At 40.2% G+C, this 26,469-nt stretch overlaps 1 protein-coding gene across 22 annotated transcripts in view; it reads right to left on the bottom strand.

The window, feature by feature from the left end:
* Positions 1-5,858, bottom strand: part of Rims1 (regulating synaptic membrane exocytosis 1) — a 468,858-nt gene extending 463,000 nt beyond the window's left edge. For 5 of the 22 annotated variants that reach the window (XM_041655613.1, XM_041655616.1, XM_041655619.1 and 2 more), the window contains exon 1: positions 5,276-5,855. In XM_041655613.1, the coding sequence (XP_041511547.1) occupies positions 5,276-5,439 (164 nt within the window). In that variant the 5' untranslated portion in view covers positions 5,440-5,855. Of the gene's footprint in view, positions 1-5,275 lie in introns of all 22 variants that reach the window. The other 17 variants (XM_041655607.1, XM_041655609.1, XM_041655610.1 and 14 more) reach the window with 7 other exon arrangements.
* Positions 5,859-26,469: the final 20,611 nt, after the last annotated feature.

Below are 26,469 nucleotides of genomic sequence, written 5' to 3'. Positions count from 1 at the left end.
AGAAAAAAAAAAAAATTTCTTCAACTCCCAAGACCAAATCTAGAATATCCAAACTCAGTTCACAAGATCCAATGTTCAAAGTTGGTTAAAAACAGAATATCAACCGTTGAGGTAAATGAAATTCAACACAATGGCACTTTTATAATCCATGCAAAACAAGCTCTTCCATATGCTTCTTATAGACGTGGGAGAATAGTGTTTGAGGAATTCACACTGGTATCTTTCTAGGAGGTTTTGGACTGACTTACACAAGTCAGACTTCCTGTTGAACAAGTTGAACAAACAACCTTCAGAAGAGGTTGTGTTTCTATTACTCAAGTTGGCAATAGCCCAGTGATCACCCTGATTTGCATACCATGGAGTACCCCAAATTTGGTCATGTAAATACATAGATGACAGCAATCTATTAAGAAAGAATACACACAAGTTAAAAATAAATCACCACAGATCAACCAAAACCCAATGGTTTTGTATCTTTCTATTATCTTTGACACAATCACAATTCTTTCAACTTTTTTAAACTTCTCTTTTCTATATTTTTTCTATGAACATTTGTGAACTTCTTCGAGTCTGTGTGTACATTTGTTTAGACAAGTTTTTGTTGAAAGTGAAAAACAAGTCACTACCTAGTTCAGGGTTCGCCTTCCCGAGCTCTGACCCCACTTACTGACAGTGTGGAGCAGGACTGACGCCAGCAAGTGTGCTTTGCAACAGTCCTTTCTGCCTAACAGAATATCTGGAATTCAGACGCCCACAATCCAGCCACTGTCACTCTTCACTACTCATCCTTTTCCTTCTCACCCATCCCTGCTTTAACTGTAGGACCGAGTGTGCCTGGGTAGAACATGTGAAATATTCCATCAATAGAAACAGACCTATGTTATCGTCACCCCTCCCTAATCTCGCTAATCTACGTTTCATTCTTTTCTAGATTGGCATTCTTTTCTGGAGTCCTTTTAATATTTTTCAAAGTACAATATGGCACATGTGCGCACAGAGGAAGAGCAGGAAACCCAATGTAATGACAATCTCTACTTCATCTCTTCTCCCCAAGCAGGTTATATTGACAGATTCTTAAAAATGGAAGGCCCAATTGCCAGCAAGAAGGCAGAGATGCCCAAAGTTGTCGCTGTTGTCTCTGCAGACCAACTCACATCTTGAGAAGAAGTATGGAACTCCATGAAAGTCTAACAATTCTCCCACTCATGTTCACACAGTAAGATGAAGAACTAGAAATCGTGTGTGTGTGTGTGTGTGTGTGTGTGTGTGTGTGTGTGTGCAAGGTTCCAAAGGCCTCTCCACTGTACTATGACTATAACATTTTTATTATCTTTAAATTGGAGGCAGTTCCCTTCCCCTCAATCCACAGAGAGGTTCTGTAAACCAGTGTAAGTAAAGTCAACCCTGCTCCATTAAGACCAGCAGCTGATATTCTAAGTCCTTAATCTGTCAAAGCATTTCTCTGGATTGCAGGAAAGACCAGAAATTCAAATAAGGAAAAGACAAACGTTAGAGGCCTCTCTTTGGAGAGACAACGTAGTGCCTGGGGAAACAGTTGCTTCAGCTGTAAAAGGTCTGGGTTTGCATCCTGGTTGAGCCGGGCATGTCAATCATTTTTGGATACCCCTGAAACCCTCAGAATAGGGTAACACTTTGAGATTCGTGACACCTGGCATATCTTCTCCACAGGCTACGGTGAGGATGTGAGCACACATGGTAAGTCAGTACAGGTCAGCCATGTGCTAACATGACCAACTAGAGTAATGGCTGGCAAGCAATAAATAACAGATGTTAGCCAATTTCAGTAACTTTCAATATGGTTTTTAATTTACATCATTGGATCACCCCCTTAATCTCTACTTCTATTTCTTTTTCTCTTCTCTTCATTTTTCTGAAGCTCATTTCCCTTGGAAGCTTTTATTTAAGAGAAGGAATAAGATTTTACCTCTAATGAGATCTTTTCTGATTAGGTCCCAGATAACACAGTTTTCTATCTATATAATATATTGGCCCATAATACCTAGTGACAGGTACTTGAAAGAGCATTCATTGACAAAGTGAGGTTTCAGAATTTTCCAGAACATACACACACACACACACACACACACAGAGAGAGAGAGAGAGAGAGAGAGGAGAAGAGAATCAAAAATTAAGAACTGTTTTACAAACACATACATCAATCATAAAATACAATTTTCCAGAGTCAACTTTTTTCTAATTATAAAACAATATTACTTAAAATTAGAAGATTTACAGAAAAAAATGTGATCACAATGATGAAGCCCTTCCAACTAACTTCATATAACATTTTAAAAATAGATCGATTTTTTCTATTTATACCTATTTAATGTCATTGTCAAATCTAGAGTCAAGCAGCAATTTCAATCAAGGCTAACTCTACAAATATATTCTAATTTGTATTTTGTAAGATGGCTTTACAATACTCATGCATTTTCTCATTCTCTCTGTGAATGTTCACTGTCACACCTTGTGGAGAAGCAGAAAAAAACCACAGTGAGCATTGCAAAGTGATTCTCTTGTACTGATTACAAAAAGAAAATTAAAATCTAATTTCTCTGTTCACAGAACTTTAGTTCTGTTTGGGTCTTTCATAAAAATATGTGATATGTTGGATTAAGTATTGCCCTAAAACTCTTTTTCTTTCTTTTTTTAGCAAGTATTTCAAAGGTCTGTGAAAAACATTTTATTCCCTGATCTTTTTCCTTGGCAAGTTTAGAAAAGGCCACCACCCATGACTAGACATCATTACGTGCCCCTTACATATGTAGTATCTGAATGGCTCCTAGGATGCCTAGTTTCTAAGCTACAAAGTTCCTTCTAGGAAAGAAAGTACAGCACTGTCTCACTAATTGCAGACACCATGACAGGCTTACATGGAAGCACACCAGCATTCCCAAACACTCGCAAACCCACCACTGCACAAAAGGCCACGGCACTAGCAGAACTGCCTGATTGATAAAGTTAGTGCAGAAGTCCAGGATTAGCGGGAGCTGTTGTATAACAGGATTACATGCTGCAATACTATGTGAAATCGTGCCATAAAGGAAGAGTATTGGCAAGCCCGTGGAAAGCCAGAAAAGAAAATGCCAGACATGAGTGACCAGGCAGAGTTTTTAATTTCTGTTTGTCCATGTAAACCCAGATAATAGTATCATTGAGTCTAGATAGTCAGCAGGTTTGCAATTCTGTCCTAAAACTCATCCACTCCCATTGAAATTCCACCACTCTCCACAATGCTTGCAACAGCCAATGGAGAAGCATTGTGGCCACGGCTTGCACTCTGCCTCCCTTTCCTAGCTGGACTCTGTCAGGCAGCAGCGCATATTAATCACTAGCTGCTGGAGGCCTCCATCTACCTGCTGTCTGCAGCAAGCACCAAAAGAAACAGCAGCAAATCTGGCAAATGTTAGCCAACAGGATAGTGTTTAGGACAGGTGGCAGGGGCTGCAGCAGTGAGGACAGATGGACTAACAACCACACAGACAGACAGAGGCACCATTAGACACCATCCATTACTTCCAGGCTCAGAAGAGGGGAAGCCTGCAGCACAGGGGACGTCATTCTTCCACTAGGGACAGGAAGCAGATTAGCAAGGGTTCTGCCTCCCTCAAGCTGGCAGGCTTAAAGTATTTGTTTTTTTGGATGAGAAGGAGCAGGGAATTCAGAAACCTGCTGCTCTTGGAAAGCCAGGCCAGCTCTGGCCTTCTAAGTTAATGGCCTTTTATCTTTCCAGAGTCTACAGTGAACGAGGAAGAATGACTGAATCTCTACTCTTATGCAGTTGCTGGACAATCACATCTCTCCTTCTCTACTCTAGACTGCAGTTGCTTTTGCTTGGGGGACCCATAGCCTGAATGCAGCTTGTCCGGTTGTTCTCCTGTGTGGCTCTGCTTTCCTGAAGGGAAGGAGACACCTACCCAGACAGCATCTTCCCTTCAGCAGGCAATTCTAGGAAGTGGAAGAAAGGCCACTCCAGGTGTGCTCTGTGCCCTGGTGTCACCCCCTGCTCCCTCCCTACACTTCCCTGCAAACAGCAAACTCCAGATGCAACAGGTTCCCTTTGGCTCTTCACGCCAATGGCCTGCCCCAAACACACCTTCTGCATAAGCAGGCCATACCAAGACATCAGTACCAGTCAGGGGATCTACATACCTCCACCCCAGAGAGAAAAACTTTACTGAATTTGTGAGGACTTCCCAAGGGAAGACAGAGTTGAAATCACCTTTAGCCTCACTCCATGGGCGAGGCTAAGGAGCAAGCAAAGCTCAGCCTCGATGGCAGTACTTGCAAGCAGTTCTGAGGCAAACAGCAGCACTATGTCACAGACTCCTGCACCACTAACAACCAACCCCGGCCTCTCCCCATCCCCAGGAAAATGGGGCACGGGGCAGAGGTCCCTGCAGGGTGGGTGGGTTCTAAAGACAGGGCTGTGCAGATTCTCAATCCCTGTCAGCATCCTTCGGGAACCAAGAAGGCCCCAGAGGTCTCTTGGAGGCCAATAATGAGGAAACCCTGTTTTATTCAGCTCAGAGTCGTCAATCAGCCTCTGTCATTATCAAAAACTTTGGACTGCCAGTGGCTTACATATGAATAAGAAAATGTGTCTTCGTACAGTTATTCTGTGTTGAAGACTAGGAATACGAGGTTAAAGAGGAGCAGGAAGGCAGGTTACCAAAGATGGCAACTGCCCAAAAAAGACCCAATCTTGCATTGTAAATGAATGAGTACCAAAACGAACACTAAAAATAAGCATTTTTATTATATAAAGACCAGCACCGTTCACTGTTGTAACTCAGATCGGCTCAACAACTCCAAAGAGGAGCTTACCCTCCGCACCCCACACCTCCACCACCACCCTTTTCTCTACTCATCCCCTAGTCCCTTAATCTGCCCTCAGTCCAGGGCCCTTCCATTGGGTGGGATCAGCTTCACTTAGCTCTGCATATCTCCCCCTAAGGTGGCAGCCCTGTCCACCTAGTCCTCCTAGGCACTCCTGTCTCAAGCCATCCTCCTGGGGTCCTAGGTTTCCTGGCTCTGTAGGGTCCTTTCCTTCCTCCGGACTCCCAAGTCTCTACCCTGCTCAAGCCCGGGACCCTAGCCCCAAGGTGGGCACCTCTGCCCGCACCCCTGCCCCTCCCCCACACTCAGCCAAGAGGACCGGGTGAGTGAGCGGTGAATGGACGGATGGAGGCATCACCACCGAGGGATGGATGGCGCGCCTTACAAGAGGGGGGGGGGGAAGGGGGGAGCTTACTTGAGCATGGCCTCTTCTTTTTCCTCCTCTTCCTTCTGCCGGTCCATCACTGCCATGATAATGTTCCTCTCTTCCTCGGTCAGGTGGCTCAGGTCAGGCAGTTCTTGCATAGGGGGAGGCACCGTGGGTGGGCGAGGACCGCGGGGCCCCACGGCTGAGGACATTTTCGTGGCCTGCCCGCCCCCTCGGCTCGCTGGCTCTCGCTCTCACCTTTCGGATTCACGCCCCGCAGCTGCGCCCCTGCTTTCCAAGCTTACAGCGTAGCCCTCCCGGCGGCGGCGGCGGCGGCGGCAGCAGCGGCAGCAGCGGAGCCGGGGACAGAGAGGACCCAGTCTCTCATGATGCTCTGCCTCCCGCCGAGCCCGGATGCTGCCTTTGTTTGGGTCGCCCTGGCAAGGCTCGGGGACGCCTGGCCGCCTCCCGCAACCCAGCCTCGGCCGGCGGGGGCGGGCAGGCGGAGGCGCGGCGAGGGGGCGAGGGCTGGCGCTGGGCTCCCGAGCGCGGCCGGGCGCGGGCTGGGCTGGCGGGCCGGGGGCGGGGCCGGGCCGGGGCCACCCGACGCTGCTCGCTCGCGGGCTCTGCTGCCTCCAGTTTGGGGCTGCGGGAGGGAGAGGGAGAGTTTGGGTGTCAGTTAGGCGGAGTCTCGGAGCTTCGCTCCCGGGTGATGCTGCTGCTCTCGCAGACATAAGCTGCCAGCCACTCAGTCCCGGAGCCGCTCCGCCCACGGGCACCACCCACCCACTCCCCGGTCCGAGCCACGCGTGCCCCGGCCGCTCACCCCCACTCCTCAGCCCCACGCTAGCCAACGTGCATACTCTGCTGCTTGGTCTCTCCCCAGGTACCCCTCACCCTGAGTCATCCTCCCTCTCCAGGTCTTGGTCCATGTCATCCTTCTCAACCCTATTTTCCCCTGGGTTACATTAATCATCTTCATCCTCGCTACAGTCTTCATCATTGATGTTATTTGAGCACCCACAGTGTTTGGAACGGCAAAATGGAACACCCTCTAGATCTATTTTTTTTCCCTTCCTGCCACCATGTCGTTCTCCTGAACTCGTCAAGTGTGCACAGCCCCAGTAGTGTGCGGTTTTCTGGATTATTTTGGTACACACACATACACACATCCAACAACATGAACCCTGAATTGTCATATTCTCTAAGGCAATCTCTTTCTTGACGGGTTCTCTCTAGAATTGTTCTGCTATGTATCCTCATTTCCCCTTCAAGACGCCCCACCACACAGTAACTCTTTAATTTGCCATTTGGGGCACTGGGTAGCCCCATCAGACCGCCGAACTGCACTTCGCTGGTGCTTGTCAGTGGATTATCTACACTAATTCCTCCAGTGGTGTTCGCTAGCATCATGTACTCACTTCTCAGCCTCCGTGGGTACTTCTTCTGCAAGACTGATGCCAGGGGAAGAAAAACACCCACCCCTATCCCACTGTATTTAGAAGCTTCTGCTCATTGCCTGGTGCAACTATAGGTAGTAAGGAGGAGTTTCTCTTGCTGATAAAGGCAAAAATTAATAGACAATTCTTTCAAAATGGGTCATGTTACTGGCTTTGAAACCTGGCGACTGAATTTTGTTAATGCAATTATAAAAGAATCGATAGAGAGAAGGGCTCAAATTGAGCCATTTCCCAGTAAGGCTCTCATAGCCATGATGATGAAAGAGCTGATGGGCTGCTCTCCTGGGGAAGTCTTTCTGGAGTTCCACAAGCAAGACAGTACTCGTGCTCCTTCTCCAAGCCTAACTTTGTGAGTAGGAGGAAGAGGAATTGCTGGCGTAGCAGTAGGGGAGTGCGTGGCACTAACATCTTCCAATTTAAAGACCTTAGAATTTACTTGATTTTGCCTGTAATGTGGACACACGTCTTTGAATTTTCTTTGTCATCAAATGCTCATTGCCTGCTGTATTCACTTGGTGAATAACTAAATCCTTCTCTAACCAGAACTCTTGGAATTATTTGAAGCAGTGACCCGGTCAGCTTCAGTCTTCCCCAGAGTGAATATAGTCACCTTACCCAGCTAGCAATATGGAGCAGTGTTGTTTCTATCTCTGACCCTTCTAGGTGTCTGACTTTGGACACACTTATTGTCCCCACTGTCTTCCTTCTCTCTCCCCTTCTCTCCTTTTCAAATACTTATCAAGGGTATTATAAGCAAGAACAATCTTTGGTTCCTAAGTGTTTATTAATACCTTAGAGTCATCATGCTTACTTGTGCCACCTGATACTGGGATATAATTTTATATATATATATATCACCTAAGAGGCTATCACTGAAGTTAAGTGTGTAGTCCACTAAGCTTTCCACTGATTTTTCGTCAGTGCTGATGTCTAGCTAGATTTACTCTTTTTTCCAATGAGCTGATAGAACACTCTGAGGAGCATCTTTTCTTCGCTAAATAAAAATGCTTGTGTCTCTCCATCCATTACATATTTAAGAAGATAGGAAGACCAACGGGCCTGGGTTGGCATTCTGGCTCTACCCCATACGGTAGGAGCCTGCACGAGTGACTGTCCCCGCGTCTGTGTAAAATGTAATAGACATATGTAACTCAGAATGGATGATGAGTATGATAAGACATTTGTAGCGTTTTTGTCTCTGTGAGAACCACTTCCTATGCTTTGGTTTTCTCTCTATCTCTCCGAAAAATACTTTTATTTTTTAGACACCGGAAGGAGCTGCGGTGTAGACAGCTCAGTCACCAGGCCAGATGTCCACCCTCTGCGGAGTCAAAATGGAAATGCAAATAGGCCAGGGACAAAGGCCACATCTACAGGAGGTTCACATCCACGTTGGTTTTCCGGAAATTCTTCTAAAATATAAAGAAAGGGATTATAAAGCCTCAGTGAAGATGAGACTTGGCGGAATAACACTCAACAGCAACAACGATTTAGCAAACAATAATGATGCTTTAATTTATCTTGGTTGCTATAATAAAATAACACTGGTGGGGTGGCTTATGTAACAGAAATTTGTATTTGAAGGTTCTAGAAGCTGAAAAATCAAGGCACGATGTCAGCAGGCTTAAAGATGGCTTCTGTATGTATACATTCTTGGTGTCTCTCCCTCCACAGGCATGAACACTTTTCCTACTAGATTAAGACCCGATGTTTATAAACTCATTTAACAGTATTTACCTATTTAATTTAGATGTTGTGGTAGCTGATAAGATGGCTGAGCAGGTAAAGGTACTCACCATGAGGCCTGGCAACCTGAGTTTGGTAACCAAGACCAACATGGTCAAAGCAAGAACCAGCATGCACAATCACACAATCAAATAGATAAATGCAAATAAACAAACAAACAAACAAAAAAATGACTCTTGTCTCTGAATATAGCTGTATTTAATAGAACTGGAGAACTGGAGGATTTCATGACAAATTTTGGGGAAAATATAATTCACTACATAGAAATTTGTCAGAATTACTTGGAGAATTAATTGACTGCTTACCTATATTATCTAAATAGCAATACAAAGAAAACTGCTTCTCAAATATACTTCTGTTCATAGCTACCTTACCAGGCCATTAACATGAGTGTTAAATAAGTTAAGGGAATAAATGTCAGTGTGTGTATACATGACAGCACATGGTGTTTCTCCTTCTTTATCCAAAGCAAATTTTGAGAGCACAAAAGAATAGTTTTTTTTTTTAATCTACATGCAGAAAAACAGAACTTCACCGTACTTAGGTAAGCAAGCAAACAGGTAAGTTATGTTTTCCCAAGTGCACAGCACAGCTAGTTGGTTCCTGGAGGCACTCCCCTCAAACACGTTCAAAGGATTGGGGAAATGTGCACAATAGTTCGCTCCCAGAAATTCACAAGGCACATTAACAAATAGAAAAGTGCTAAGGTATAATCATTTGCTGCAGTAAGGAAACCTGCTTTATGTGGTGGGTTGCCACTTCCCAAATGCATTGGGCCATTGTTTCCTGATGGGAAAACATGCTTCAGTGAAGGTTTGGAGGAAAACTTGACTTACAGACCTTAATTAGAAGAGCATGAAAGGACTGATATATTTCTCCTTGTTTGACCAGTATTAGTAAAAAGAAATCAAAATTACCCACTTCCAAGACATATTTCAAATGTCCCTGAAGGCAACAAGAACACTGTTTTGAACAACAGTCTGAAACCAACCCGAAGCTATTCTTTCCACTGAGGCTCTCAAAATCATCATCTCTCTAAAATTGGACACTGAAGTTCATTATTAATTTAATTCAATTAGCTGAGGTTTTAACGATAGAGTAGAAAAATCACTGACACAAGTCAGTTTGAGCCCCTCATTACCCTTTGAAAGCTGTGGTCAGTCTTATTGTCTTCAAAATCAAATCATCCAAAATTCAAATGGTGACCTTATTTAGGAAAGGTTCATCCCCAAATTAGCTTAGATGAAGTCGTTTTGGATTAGGTGTCCTTATAAAAGACGAGAACACGGACACCCAGGAAAAAAGGAAGCCATGTAAAAAGACACAGAGACACACGTGGGAACAAAGTCCATGAGAAAACAGAGGCTGGGAGTAAAATCCTACTGCCAGGAGACAGGAAATGCCAGGACTCATTAGAAACTAGAAGCAGCCAACACAGAGCCAATCCCAGAGACTTCAGAAAAGGAAAATTGCCCTGATTAACCACTTGGTTGTGTAGTCTTAGCTTTCGCAATTGTGAAAGAATTAATGCCCATTCTTTCAAGCCATGGTTTGTAGCATTGTTATAAAGTACCCCAAGCACACAGTATAGTAGCCATATATATTTGGATGTATCAGTAGATAACCCTGAGTTCTATTTTGCTTAACTATTAAGCAGCACAATATCTGCCTTCAAGAGTTTCAGTGAGCAAAAAATATAGTAGACATGTACACAGTGCCTAGCACGTAGAAATAATTCTTTTATTCTTTTACTGTTCATTGACCGAGGAGTTGTTTCGTGTGCAGTGCTAAAAGAGTGTGTGATAGGGAACCGTGGTGAATTAGCAAACGGTGGCCATAGAAATAGGAAATCCATGTCCTGTTTTGTGAATAAAGTTTTACTGGAACACAGACAACATGGTTTCTTTCATGTGTTATCTGGGCCCGTCTTGCTGCTGCAGTGGTAGAATTCAGCAGATGCAGCATAGACCACGTGCACCAAGCTTAAAATAATTATTTTCCACCTCTTTATGAAAAGAGATTATTGACTCTTACTCTAGATGATCGCAATGCTGCTGAGAGAGACAAACTTGAGCAAGCACACAAGAACGATGCATGATAATTAACCGAGACAGTAATGTGCCACATGCAATAGGAATTGTTATTCCTAAGGTAGGGGTCCTGTAAGGAAATACTTGAGGGATGAAAAGAACCAACATGAGGAGAAGTAAGCACAGATTATCATCATAAATGTGGTAGGGACGAGGTCCTGAGTCAGGAAAGGCCAGTCCTGGAGGAACAGAAAGTAGGCCAGCAAAGCAGGGTCACTGTGAGGGGGATGAGACCATCTCTGATAGGACATTGTCAAGCAGAACAAGGAGTGCCATTTTATCCTTGTGCACCCAGAAGCCAATACAGAACTGAGCAAGGAGTTACATTTGCATTTTTAAAAGATTACCTGTGGGTGGCAGGGAAATGGGAGGCAACAAGGGAGAGTGGGCACAGGACGTCTGGCTGGAGGAAATTAAAATGTCCTGGAGTAATGTGAAGTAGTAGTGTGAACATATTCAAGATGTGCCTTCTGTCCTGGATCTGGAGGTCTGTAGAGATGGAACGTAGACTGTGTGATGAGGGGAATGATTAAGATTCCCATTTCGGCCTAAGGTGTAAGTCAGTGGTTGTGGATCTATTACTGATATGAGAAATGTGTGTATGACCAGGAAGGGCATGTGTTGTAAGGATACAAACAAATTTAAATTGGCAATCAATCATTCTATCCAAAATGTTTTTCTAAAACTTAAGCATATGTTTTCCTTTTTGTTTTTAAAGACATACGCACGTGTGTGTGTGTGTGTGTGTGTGTGTGTGTGTGTGTGTGTGTAAGTGCATGACAAGTAGGTACCAGGCCAAAGGAGGCCAGACAAGGGTGCTAGATCCCCTGGAGCTAAAGTTAAAACTGGGTATAAGTCTTCCAGTGCAAGTGCTGAGAACTGAATTTATCTCTAGAAGAGCAGCAAATGCTCTCAACTGCAGAGCCATCTCTCCAGTCCCCAATGGTTTTTCTATCAAAGGTTTGTCTGAGAGCCAAAGGGGCTTTGTTATTCTTAAGATGATGAGAAAAGTGAAGATTCCATTAATGTAAATCAACAGAAGTTAGCACACATATGCCTACTCATAGAGGGTCTATGGACAAAGAACTAGTCAGCATCTTCTCTGAGGGACGAATAAGTAGTAGACTCGTGGTTCAATTTTCTACACATACATTGAAATTATTGGCTTTGATTTCTAAATTTTTTTTCAAGTAAAACACTATTTTCGAACGTCAAGCACGATGCTGACATGGAACTTGGCTAGCAGGCGGACTTCTTCCTAGAGGTTAGGCTTTTCCATCCATTGCTGTGTAACCTTACACCATTCCCATGAACGCCAACACGATCTACCACACAAGAAGGGTTTTTATGGAAAATGATAAGATGCCCGAGCTTCTCAAAGGACATTGGCATGTGCACCCATCCTATTGTCATATGTGTGAATGCCATTTACCTAAGCATGCCCTGGTTTGGGTGATAAATTAAAAGTCACTTTATTTATATGCAGTTATAATAATTTGCTAAAATGTAGTCTTTCTGGCTTCAAAAAACGTTTGGCTCGCAAGAGATGCTGCTGAAAGTGTTTGGCTGGGGCTGAATATCAGATTTGGGCTCAAATTCAGGCAAATACCTATTTTAATCTAAAATTTGGTAAGGCTCCGCTATTGTCGTTTATTTCATGAGAAATTTCAAATGCGAGATGCTTCTGCCCTAGGACCAAAACGGACTTTACCTTCTTTTCTTCTGGCAGGCCATTCCACAATTAATATTCTTCTCTCTTTCACTTCTCTCCATTTCATACGTATCTTCTGACTTGCCACCATAGTTCATGGCCTCTGTTGCCCCCTTCAGAGGCGGCTCACCCTCATCCTTGCCAAACTTAGAAAGCTTAAATGGCAATGTTTTAGAATAATTTCTCCAGAATATAATCTTTTCCAAAATCTGTTTTTGCACTGAATAATTTTAGCTTTGCTATTATGTGTTATGAATAGTCCCATCTTTGATTCCTTAACAGTGTCCTAGCACCATTCTTTGAAGAATGCCTTGTGAAATTTTCTATTAAGTGGACAGAAGTGACAACGTATTAATGTCAATCAATCTAGTCAAGCTGTGAGTTGTCTTTCCCAATTATGATTGATCTCTCTCTTAAAGAGTGTTGCAAATTAACTGACTTTAAAACAAATTGTTACATTTCACCTACCTAAAAATCTAAAAGCACCATAAACAGAAAAGATTTAGATAATAATTCCTACAAACAGATTGCTATGTAAGCGACTACATTACAACAAGTTAAAAATTATTTTGCTAGACTTGTTTGACTTTATTTATATTAAAATAACATTTTCTTTCAACAGAGACACCTCAAAATAAAATTGAAACAAATGGTCCTTCCTTTGTTTTTGGATGTGATTTGGGCACCAAATGCTGGCAATGCCTGTCCTGGAGTAGACAATCACTTTTACTAATGTAGCCAAGATTCTTTCAAGGAAGCGGGAAACCTATTAAAATACAGACTTGGCTCCCGGTGCTGGCCCCACAGACCTGAGTGCCACAGATTAAACAAGACTTTGAATGTTCATAAACTTGAATTTCTTCATCTCTATAAGGGAAAGTCAAATTATCTTCTATAAATGCTCTTAACATTTGTATGGTAGTAATATTTCTTGAGTCTGTGGCATGTTCCAATCTTGTTTTAATTGTTCTACATGGATTATCATATCTTCTCTTTAAATAATGGGCATGCAGTAGTAATATCTTTAGGGCCAATATTAAGCCCCCCTAGATGGTACAGATAATATTTTCTTTGATTCCTCAAGAACAGCTTTCGGGTAATTATTTTCCATCCAACCAGCAAACTCCCTCCTATTCTTCCATTTCTTTCCTCCTTTATTGATTGTTCTCCCTCAATCCTGAGGGTTATGCTCAGTTCTCACCTCTTTTGGCCCCTAATATCTAAGTGCACTCAAGGGCAGCATTATTAATACCCCATCGATGCTACATATATATTCCTAAATATATAAATTCAATCTGTTTAGTCTACATTGTGTTTCTTGTATGTGTGTTTTCGGGGCTCATTAGTTTCTATTTATGTGTTCTGCCTAGGGAAGACCAGTCCTTAATTGCCTGTAGTTCTTTATGTTGGGGTAAAACCTCATGGTCTGTCCCTCCATCCACTTTAGCATGTCTGTTGTTGTCTCTGTTCAGCTCATGTTTAGATGAATTTAATTATGTAGCTTCTGACATTCCTAGGAGATACAATCTCATAGCAAACTCCCTGACCTTCTTGCTCTTATAATGTTTTCACCCTCCTTTTCTGCCATGATCCCTGAATAATTACCTATTAAGTAATATAAGGATCAGGTGTCTCCCCATCCATGAGGTTATCTCCCTCTAGCATGCTTGAGAAATGAAATGAGAAGAGTATGCTGTCTCATATTTGCTCTCTAAATTTTACTACCTTCTCCTGCTATTCATTTGGCATATTTTTCTTCTATTTTCCAAGACCAACTGTACCTTCTTCTAAAGGCCAGATGAAATTAAGAGATTTCCAGCTTTCAGCACCATCCTTACAGTGCTTCAGAACCATCAGAGTGGAAGAGTCAGAAAGCTGGGAAAGTTTGCACTTACCCACGACCCTTACTTCTCTCTTTTACCTCCACAGATAGGTAAATTCCCAGGGCTTCATCAAGACTGATGTCTTAGTCTGTTTGAGTTGTTTTGCCATAATTACATAGATGGGATAGTTTACTGTCCACAGTCCTATGGGCTGGTAATTATGATATATGAAGGTGATAGAGTTGAAACCTGGAAAGAACTCTTTGCTACAACATAGAACTCATCTTCTTTCTACATCCAGACAAAGGAAAAGAAAAAGGGTCCGAGATCCTCTTTCATAGAAGATACTGAACTCATTCATGAGGGTTCTACCCTAACCTAACTGTATGTTAAACACCTAATTTGTTTATTTCATGACACTGAATATTAAGTTTAAACAAAAAAACACCATGTTCTATGGTTCAACTATGTGTTGTCTTTAGCAATAAGGTCTTACCCTCAAGTTCTGAACAGTGATGGAGAGCACTCACAATAGTTGTGTATTTTACATCTTCTCTGTGACACTGTTACAGCATATGCTGTGAGTATGGTTATTGAATCTTCTTGAAGATAAAGGCAAGCATAGTAGAATTAAAAAACCACAAAATCACTGTTTTTATTTAGTCCAAAGGAATTGTGGTTCACGTGATTAAACCTCTTCTCCATTGTCTTTGATTTTTAAGTTCCTGCTTCTCTTACCAATCCCCCAGACCTAACAAATGTTGTATTTTCAATAAATAACAGAATTTTTGAATCCAGTGTTTTCCGTGTTTTTCAGTGGAATTTGTGTTGTGGCAAGCATTTTCAAGTTGCACCTACCGAGATGCTTAACTGCCTCTGACATCAAGAGTTTAGCTGATCACGGATCAGCTGCGGCCTAAGGCTAAGAAGCTAACTCACCTCATATTCTTTACCAAGAGAGAGGCTCCATTCAGTGACTGTTCAATGCTGTGGGAGAGAAATAAAGATTCACCTCTTTATTTTGATTAAAGAATGGATATTTTAACTTCAGAGATCTTTATGCAATTGATGGAATTAATTTAACTAATTTTAATTAATTTAACTAAATTAATTTAACTATAAAGAGTTTAAACTTCCTCACTTACTCCCATCCATCCTTTCTTGATGCTTGATTCCCTCCCGGGTATTCTCAGAAGTACATCAGAACACACTCTCACACGCTAATCATAATGTATTAGACTTTGATTTTCAGGGAACCTGAGATGCATCTGTTGCTCCCAGAGTGAACTAAGAATGTGCACTCAAGAGTGGGATACTTGAGCTGACCCATCTGCTATACAACTAGCAATGCAGACACCATAACTGTGAGGCTTAGAATATATAACCCTTGCTGCTTGGCAGCAATCCAAGCAACAAAATCTTTTCCTTACAGTGAACTGGCATGGAAAATCAGTTGACAATTACAGTATCCCAGGTATTGTGAGTATAATTATGGACTATGCTGTTGGATGGCTGCTGTCAGTGTTGATCAAAGCATTGGAAACAGACACACAAGAAACATTGACTGGCTTAGGGTGACTAGTCACTAATGAAATTTCAGGCATAGGTGTTGAATAGCATCACTGCCAGATGCTCTGGTTGCCATGGCTGAAAAGTAACCATCCTCAAAGTACCTTGATAACAAAGAGATTAAGTGGGACTTTTAAGATGTAATTGGAATATGAGGTTAAAGACCTTTTAAAAGAAGCTTCACATAACATTTGATTAATTTGTCCTTGTACCTTCTGTCGTGGAAGGTTACAGGGCTCCTTCTCTGTAAAGATTCAAGGAACAACTTTCACCAGATATTGAAACTTGCTAATATTATGGCTTTGATTTTCTCATCCTTCAGATCTGTGAGTAAATAAATCTCTGATCTGTATAAATTACCTTGTCTCAGGTATTTTGCTGTAGCAGCACAAAATAGACTAAGACAGCAGAATATAGGAAAGCTAGAGACGAGAAAAGATGTGATATGATTCAGACCCAGAAAAACTATGTAAGTGGTTGAATTTAGGGCTCAGCATATCTGCGATGCCAAGATCAGGTCTGAACTGAAAAGGATTAGAAATATGGGTCATGGGAGGAATACCACACACCAATGACCAGCAAATAAGTTACTCAAGAGAGTCCAGGGTTTTCTAAGTTGAGATGTGACCAACATACTTGAAAGCCATTGTGGTGGTCTGAATGAGAATGGCTCCCAAAAGCTCATGCATACGAATGTTTGGTCCCTAGTTGGTGAAATGATTTAGGGAGGAATTAGGAGGTGTGCTCTTATTGAAGTAGATGTGGCATTGTTGGAGAAGTGTCTCACTGGGCAAGGGTTTTGAGGCTTCAAAAGCCCAATCCAGACCCAGGGTCTCCTTCTCTACCTCCTGTTTATGCATCAGATGTAAGCTCTCAGTTCTTCCTACAGCACCGTGCTTGACAGTCTGCAGCCATGCTCCCTAACATGATGGCCATGACTCATGGTCTGAAATTGCAAGAAAGCTACTAATTAAATATTTTCTAAGTTGTCTTGGTCATGGCATCTCTTTACAGTAATGGAATAGTGACTAAGAAAATCAGTAAGAATATCATCTTGCAATGTATTCCTATCATCCAAAATATGATGCCAACAAAATAATGGAAGAGACTTTTGAATGTGTTTCCAACCTGAAGGAAGCACACCATAAAAGATGAGGTATCAGTTTCCAGAATGCAATATGAATACCGAGTGAATGGTGAGTAACTGATTCTATCCATCACTATGAGGTTACAGAACAAAATGCGGGGAGTGTGGGAACTAGTTGCTAGAATCTTTCTTTCATATATAGAGAGATACATACATTCCTCACCTATTTGTTTCTTTCATTAGTTTACTCATGGTTTTATAACAAAATGCAATACTCTGGGTAAATTATAAACAAGAGAAATCAATCTATCACAGTTCTGAATGTCATGAAGCCCAAGATGAAATTATGTGTTTAGCTTTTGCATTCAAGGAAAAGACACCGACATTTCCTGACCCAATTGTTTCCCCCAAAAAATTGTTCCCATGTTCGTTGAGCAAGTCACAGCATCAAAGAGTAAATGTCAAATATCACTCAAGTACTAAACTGTTTATCAAAACATGTTTTTCTGACTCTTAGGTCCTCTCTGCACTCTATCAGGTTATCACTGTGGCCATTACATGCTTGCTCAAAAGAGAGAGGGAGGAAAGAAGAAGAGAGAAGGACAGAAGTAAAAAAATAAAAAAGTAATTTTCCTGGCCAGTGTGAAGTGACAAACCTTGTGATAAAAGGCAGCTTAGGCAAAATAGAGCTTATTTAGACTCATAGTTTCCATGTATGGTCTTTCCTGCTGCTGCTGCTGCTGCTGCTGCTGCTGCTGCTGCTGCTGCTGCTGCTGGTGGTGGTGGTGGTGGTGGTGGTGGTGGTGGTGGTGGTGGTGAAAACTTCAAACAACAGACAATGTTGCGGCAATGACAGTTGTGATGTAATATCCAATTTCCACAAGCAGTTACATTTGATTAAAACTAATTTAAATGAAACAAAATTTTAAATAAGAAACAAAAATTAGATTCTTGGTTTTATTAGCCACATGTCAATCACCCAACTACAGTGCTAATGACTGCAGTATTGAACAATGTCCCATCTAGACAAAATGCTTCATTGGGCTGGCCCAGGCAGACTATCATTATTATGGACTAGATGTTGATGCCCAACTCAGTTTCTCTTGTTTTCCTTTCTTTTCAGTGCTGTGTCTAGCCCTTGACATGGCAACTGCTCACATGCAGAGTAGGTCTGCCCTCTTTAGTTAAGTTCCTCTAGAGAAACGCTCACAGCTACACTCAGAGGTATGTTTCCTAAGTGACCCCAAATCTTTGGCAGTAAAGATTTACAATCATAGCAGAAATATCCTCAGTTCAATGGAGTTATCTTTCTTTTACTCATTGTTCATTTATGTATTTCATTAGATAAAATTTTAATGGCTATCCACTGTCATATTTTATGTAAGAACTGGGAATGTGGGTATGATCTCTGTCAAATGAAGCTTACAATTTAGTTAAGAATAATCAACAAATTAGCAATTATAACTATTAAAAGTATTATGGGGAGGCAATATATAGAAATCTAATACCTAATTTATGCTGAAAATCTTCCTTTCAAATGAGTAGGAGATAGCTATGCCAAAGACTGTCAAGCAGAGAAGACACCCAGAAAACTTTCTGTTTGTGAACTTAGGATCTATGAGGAACTGAAATAATGGGAGTATATCTTAGTCAGCCCAATAGGACTTCATCCTTGACGGCACATTGAATGTATACATTGGGCACTGTGGTTGGGTAATTGATGTGGCTAGTGAAACTCAGGATCTGAAGTTTAAATTTTGTTTTATTGTAATTTTTTTTCCTCAAATTTAATGATGTGTGACAACTGGCATTTAAACTGTGCACCGAAGAAAGAGAATATCACCATGATTGTAATGACATTCTGCTAGATTGTTCTGTAGGAAACAGAGGGTCTGATGAGACTAGAGAAGTAGTTAGGACCAGAGAGCTGAGGTCTGTAGATAACATGAAGAACTATTGCTTTTTATAATAAGTGGAGGGGCAGTCATAGAAAAATATCAGGTAGTAGTGACATGGATAGCTACAGTCCCTCCTAAACCTTTGAATTCTACTTTTTAGGGTTAGGCAACAGACTTATACTGGGCCTCCAGTGTCCTCTGATACCCTGTGAATCAAATCGGCTATCTCTATATTCCCAATCTAAGATTTCATTTTAAAATGTCTCCATCTTTACTCTGATTCACTATTCTTCAAAGCTCAAACTATGAGAATTTGTCTTTCTACATTTCATGTTCTTTATTTCTGTCTGTCTCTCTTATTTGACTTTCTTTTCTCCTTCCAGTTTTTTTCCTATTTTTAAGACTTCTCTGTCTCAAAATGGAATAATTTTCTAATTAGTAACCTTAGTTAAACATAACACCATTCATTCCTGAGATAATGCTTAATTACTGGGACATATTAATCTACCCATAATATACTTTAAGATAAATATAGCCTTTAAGCTGAGTCATACTCAAATTATTAAAATAAATGTTGTAGACTATTTACTTGTATCAAAGGAAAATCCTCATAATAACAGCATGCCCAGACTACAAAGTCCCAAATATCATTTTCCTGGTAATGTCTCTGGACTCAGCAAGTAACAGTACTGTAGAACTTCTAAGAAAGAAACTGATTTACGGTTTCCTCTCATGCAACTATGGTATCATAACAGACTTACTTTCCCAGACCAGGAGAGAAATCTTCCCTGTTTCGAGTCAAGCATTTTCTAGCAACTATAAGAAAGCACATACTTTAATGCAAAGAGCTGGGTATGTAGATGCTTTTGTTAAAAAAAAAATCCTTTGCTGTTTACACATAAGGTTTAGTCAATGCAGAATCACAAGTCAATAATGAAATGAAGACATGTGAGCATTATCACAACAAAAGACCCCTGACCACAAAAATAGGACCCTGTCCTGTCCTACTTGTTCAAGAAAAGAAACCAGGATAAGATGAGACCATGCAGTCTGCACTTTGCCTTTTACAATAATTGATACATGGTCCCTGACTCAGTTTCATCAATATTAATTGAAGAGCCATGATGTCACTGGACAGATAATGCATAATGGCAATCAATAGAAAGATTAAAAGCTTTACAGAGACTTTTCAGTTCGACATCTAAAGAACTTAGACAACATCATCCTCTTCCTCTCAATGAAGAAAGAACATAAGAAATAGAAACCAATAGTGTTTTCTATATAGAAGACCTATGAGTACATCACCAACCTAAAACTTGGAGAGACCGATGAATTCAGAAAATCGTAGTCAAGATCAGCTCACTTGGAGTAGGGTGACTGAAACTACTAGCTGGTAGGAACAAGCTAATGGTAACATTGACAGACTGCTGGAGACTGTACTGGTTAGTATAAACATAGGGGCAGGACTCTTAGGAGCTGCATTCTTAGCAGTATTCTTACGTTTTATCATTTCAGCTCTATGGTCTCCACCAGGTTCTGATATTGGGAAGCCAAGAAAAAAATCTTCTCTTGTTTGAAAGGGTAAAAATTTCAAGTAAGCATTGAAAACTACCCAGATTTTTCTTCACTTCTACAAGAGATGATTTTCTAGGAGTAACAGGTACATTGAAGCCTTATGTCATCCAGAGCAAAGCATCTTTATCCCATCCAAGAGGCAGCAAACTATTGTGGAAGTTACAGACAAGGGAAACAGGCTCAATGAAAGATGAACTTGATCATCAGCTATAGAGAGCACTCCCTTCTACAATTCATCATCAAATCAAGAGTGCTCCAGGGTTTGTAAATCACAGCAGAGAAAGCCTCAGAGCTCACTCACACCATTTGAGAGGGTCTTCCTAAGGAATCTCAAAGACAAGATATGCGAAAGGAACACCCTAGAGCATTCTGAAATCTACAAAAGGAACATGTAGCTCAACTATTGGTCAAAAAGGCATAAACAACTAAAGGCTTTTCCCCTAGTTCCTTACACCACATATATAAGTAAACATTCATGAACAACACTAAATGGACCGAGTAGGCTTTATTTATATAAATGTGTGTAAGTATCAATATTAAAGAATTGGTCATAAACCCTTGGGGGGTGGTGTGGGATTAACTTCTATGTTCTATTAATATTGTTGGTTAGTAAAGAAACTGCTTTGGGTCTAAAGCAGAACTAGGCCTGAAAAACTAAATGGAATGCTGGGAGCAAGGAGGCCTAGTCAGAGAGAAGCCATGTAACCTCACCAAAGCCTGACAGAACTTTAGCCAGTAAACCACAGCCATGTGGCCATACACAGATTAATAGAAATGGGTTAGATTAATATGTAAGAGTTAGCTAATAAAAAGCTAGAGCTAATGGGCCAAGTAGTGATTTAATTAATAAAGTTTCTGGGTGTTTATTTTAGGGCTAATTGGCTAGGAACTAACAAGTGGCCCCTTCCTCATAACAGGGGGGAATGGGAGGATTTGAACCAGGGAAAAGACAGATCAAAATAATGTAAATACAGTACCTATGCATGAAACTTTCCAAAAAAATTAAAAATAACATGCAGAAGAAAAAAAAAGAAATGAAACCCACTAAAGGAGCAAGAAGCAAAGACATAAAAGGAAAATATCTGTCTGTATTCTAACCAGAATCAGCTACGATTCCAGCATAGAGAATTGCATGGGAAATTGAAAATAATTGGGAACCCATTATTTTGGGATGAATACCATTCTCAGCCTTGATATAGTAAGGAGGGCATTGGGTCTTCCCCATAGCAATGTGCCTTACCCTCTCTGAAGTGGATGGGGGCTTGAGGGGAAATGGAGGGAATAAAAGGAGGGGAGGGAGTGGGAAGTGGAATTTGTATGTAACGTGAAAAAAAGATAGTTTGTTTTCATTTAAACAAAAAATAAAATCTAAAAAAGGAAAAAAATAAAATAATCTTTATGGGAACAATAGAAACCATATATGAACAGGAGGATGAAAAGTCTAAGATAAGCCTGACAAGATAGCCCATCAGGAATAGGGGCTTGCTGCCAAATCTGAGCATCTGAGTTGAATCCCAGGAACCCACAAGGTGAAGAAGGCAAACACTTCCCATAAGCCATTTGTTGAATACCCATTATGTGTAACTTATTGTAAGTAGAGACTTCTTGTTCATTTCCTGGCTGTCCAGACCCAAATAATGACACAGAAACTATATTAATTACAACACTGTTTGGCCAATAGCTTAGACATACTTTTTAGCTAACTCTTACATCTTATATTAACCCATAATTCTTGTTTGTGCTAGCTACATGGCTTGGAACCATTTATCAGTGAGGTATGCTCATCTTGCTTCCCTCTGCATCTGTGTGAAGACTTCTGAGCCTTTCCTCTTCCAGGAATTCTCCTACTCTGGTCACCTTACCTACACTTCCTGCCTGGCTACTGGCTATTCAGCATTTTATTAAACCAATTCAAGTGACAAATCTTTACAGGGTACAAGACCATTGATCCCACAGTACTTCCCTTATTTTTTCTTTTCACAACATGAACTCTGTATTTAATCTCCTTTGTTTAGCTTTTTTTCCTGATCATTATCCATAACAACTTGTAACCAACACTCTAAACAAAGACAAAGATTTATGATTCATTTTTGGAGAATGTGGGTGTAGTTTTCTAGGCTACTTTCTGCTAATTGTGGGTTCTTAGGCTTTTTATTAACTAACTCTTACATCTTAAATTAACCCATAATTCTTGTATGTATTAGCCACATTATTATTATTATTATTATTATTATTATTATTATTATTAGTGAGGCATTCTCATCTTGCTTCCTCTACATCTGTGTGACACCTGCAGACTGAGCCTTTCTTCCTTCCAGAATTCTCCTGTTCTGGCTACCCTACCACCTATACTTTCTGCCTGGCTATTGGTCAATCAGCATTTTATTAAACCCATACAAGTGACAAATCTTTACAGATTACCCTATTAGTAAACAATTAAACAAATGTGATCATTTTAAAGAAGAAAAAAAAACAAATTAAAAGGAAGCTCAAGAAACAAAAGGTAACATAAAAACATTTGATAGACAAGTTAGTAGTATAGACAGAAATAAAGAGAAAATTAGTGAATTTGAAAGTCTGTCCAATAGAAAACCTCCAAACTAAAATGTAAAGAAAAATTGGAGTATGTACTAGAGCTATGTCAATAATATCTATCAGTAACTCCAAATGTGAATGCTCTAATTATATCAAAGAATAGAATTTCTCCCAAAAGACAGAAAAAACAAACAAAAAAAACCCAACAACATAAGACCCCCCCCCCCCCCAAAGACCTTAACTACCAAGTGACAACAAGGAACCACTTTTAGCTGGGCAGTGGTGGCACGAACTTTTGATCCCAGCTCCCAGGAGGCAGATACAAGCAGATCTCTATGACTGAGGCCAACATGGTCTATAGAGTGAGTTCCAGGACAGCCATGACCACACAGAAAAACCCTGTCTTGAAAAAACAAAAAAAGAAATATAATCACCCATATTTAAAGTAAACATATGCTACCTTAATCTCCAAAGAAAACTGGTGGCTATCTTAGTTTCTTACAAAGTATAGCTGACAATTAAAGACTTTATAGAAGACAAAGAGAAACATTACTTAATAATACAATCATAAACTATTAAAACATATAATATGTTTTAATGTAGATGAGTTTAACATCAGAACATCAAAACAAATGGGAGGAAAAATTGATACAATTTCAAAAAGAAATCAATCAATTCACTATCATAACTGGAGAATTTAATAGACTCACTTCAGAAAACTTTTACATCAAAGAAGGAGAGCAATAGTAAAAATATTTTTGAACCGAACAACACTATTAATTTGGCCAATTTGGCAATCATAGATTACTCTCAATGATAGCAAAATAAGAAAGATTATTACGATGAATCATTATTTGGGACACAATATACACCTATAGAAATGAAATGGATACTAATTATGCAATGAATATTTTTACACGTCAATCCAATTAAAATAAATCAATAATACCTGGCAAATACCTAGATATTTAAATATTCAATAATATACTTCTAAATAGTGGATAGCTCTAAGAAATTTTAACAGAAAATGTAAAAAGTATTTTGAATCAATGATAATGAGGATGTGACATATCAGAATTTGTGGGCTGCAACAGAGTAGTGCTTAAATGAATTTTATAGAATCAAATATATTTATTAAAATACCAATATCCATAATAAATAATGTCAGCTAAGCATACCTCTCATGAAACTAGAGAAGAGAGAGTAACTTAAGCCTAGAGCAAAAAGAACAAAAGAAATAAAAATTAGAGTAAAAAAAACAATAAAATGGAAAACAATAGGGAAAGTTTGATTAGCGATTCCCCAAATTAGCTCTTTGAGAAGATCAATAATACTCAAAACTACCATCAAGGCTGGGAGAAAGAGGGAAAGTAAAGATGTGGGTGTAGGTAGTTTTAGAGTTGGATGGAGTCTGTAAGACTAAGGCAGAAAAAAAAAAAAGAAATTCAACACATAAATGCTGTCCTCTAACTGATAAGAGAATTTCCCACAAGCCTGCCTGATTTTCTCCCATTTCCTTTCTATATTTGTAAAGGATTGTTTACTGACTTCCCTCATTTTTTTCCAGTGGTTCTCTCATACTGTTTCCACAGAGATGGGTTCATCAGTTGTTCACTATAAATCTTCTGGTTCATCTTACCCATCCTGGCTCTCCTAGGTTTAAGTTACATGTTTGCCTTGACAAGTTGGTGATCTGACTCTAAGTCAGCACTAGGTAAGGATTGGTTGTTTTGGATGGTAGATAAGAGTTTCCTGCTGAATGTAGTCTATTTGGTTGTGTGCATTTTTGTCAGGAGATGCCCATGTCCAACAACTTGACAGTTTGGCCTGCTTGAATTTTGTGTTGTATATGTACAAATTATTCGCATAGCAAAAGTCAAGCAGTCGTTCCCCTCTATCATTACTTTGTTTGAATCCATATGTTTCCATGACACTATAGTCCATTCTCTCTCTCTGGATCCTACCCTTGCACTGAAGTCACCCTTTAACAATTAATATGTCATTCTTATGCGTCCTGTTGACCTAATTCTGTAGATCTGTGTAGAAATGATTGATGACACTCTCTTCTGCTTCTGCTGTTGATACATATACATGTATGATAGTTATGGGATGTGTCATTGTGTGAAATCTGGCTTCTATATTTCGGTCATTTACAGGTCTATACCCAAACATGCATTTTTTTGGAGCAATTGGACAGGACTAAAGCTACACCTGCTTTGTGTTTTCCCTCTCCACTTGAGTTTATAATCGTGCATCTTTTTACTACAAGTTCTTATATTCATGTCCTATGTGTTTTTGCCAATCCAAAATTATTCCCCCAACTGTGTTTAGTGTTCTCACATTCCAAGTCTTTATTGTGGTGATTCTTTTCAGCATGAAGAAGTACCTTTTCTGTCCAATTCTATTCGCTCTCCTCCTGGCCCCTTAGGTTTTATGAGAGAAGCACTATCTGTCCTGTGCTTAGGATATGGAGATAATGGGGCACTGTCAAACTCTGGGACTTTAATCCAGGTATTTCTGTTAAACTTGTCCATATTGGGTTTCCTGGTCTAAGTTGATGAGGATGACTGACCAGGTCTCTACCTCTTCATGTGGTGGCCTTTAGCCAACCAGATGAATATTTTTCCACCCATGTATTACATTCTCCAGTTTTTCAAAGGATTTACCTTGGCATTTCTAGTCTCACCATCAAGGAGATAGCTACTGGGAGACCACAAGAGTACATGTTAGCAATTCCAACTCTGTCATGTTTGTACCTGTATCATGTATGCATATAATATTGAACAATAAAGTCACTGGATAGCAAAATATGAAAATGGGGTCTTTCGTTTTGACACAAATATTTTTAGAGAGGCAAGAGGAAAAGAGTAGAATAATCCATAATCCACGTAGTAATGGATTAAAGTTGGATAGGTTGTAACACAGAAGAGATAGGTGATATGTTTAGCTTAACATAAAACTGTATGACTACCATCAGAGAAATGCAAATCAAAATAACTCTGAGATAACATACCTATCAGAATGGCCAAGATCAAAAATATTGATGACAGTTTATGGTGGAGATGATGTGGGGTAAAGGGAATGCTCCTCCACTGCTGGTGGGAGTGCAAATTTGTACAGCCACTTTGGAAAACACTGTGGTAATTTCTCGGAAATTTAGGAAACAATCTACCTCAAGACCCAGCAATACCACTGTTGGGTATATACCAAAAAGACGCCCAATCATACCACAAGAACATGTGCTCAACTATGTTCATAATAGTATTATTTGTAATGCCCAGAACCTGGAAACAGCCTAGATGCCTTTCTTCCAAAGAATGGATAAAGAAAATGTGGCACTTTAACACAATGGAGCACTGCACAGCGGCAAAAAATAATGACATCTTGAAATTTACAGGCAAAAAAAAAAAAATATCGAGTGAGGTAACCCAGATCCAGAAAGACAAATATAATGTGCATTCACTCATAAGTGACTTCTAGACTTTAAGAAAAACCAGCCTACAGGCCACAACCCCAGAAAAACTAGATAACAAAGAGTACCCTAAGTGAGACATGCATGGAGATGCATGGAAAGTGAAAAAGACAAGAGTAAATTGGGAGTATGGGGCAAGAAGGGAGAGAAGAAGGGGAGTGGTGAAAAGTGTATAGCCCAATAAAAACAATAAAAAATTACTTAGAAATAAAAAACATGTATGGCTACATAGAGAAGTTTTTATTCTCTCTGTCTCTGTCTCTCTGTCTCTCTCTG

This window comes from Microtus oregoni, unplaced genomic scaffold, assembly GCF_018167655.1.
Source record: "Microtus oregoni isolate MIOR12 unplaced genomic scaffold, Mior012 000007F_ref0000211, whole genome shotgun sequence".
NCBI classification, from domain to species: Eukaryota; Metazoa; Chordata; class Mammalia; order Rodentia; family Cricetidae; genus Microtus; species Microtus oregoni.
The sequence above is the reverse complement of the archived record's forward strand: the minus strand, read 5'-3'. Positions and strand labels throughout refer to the sequence as shown.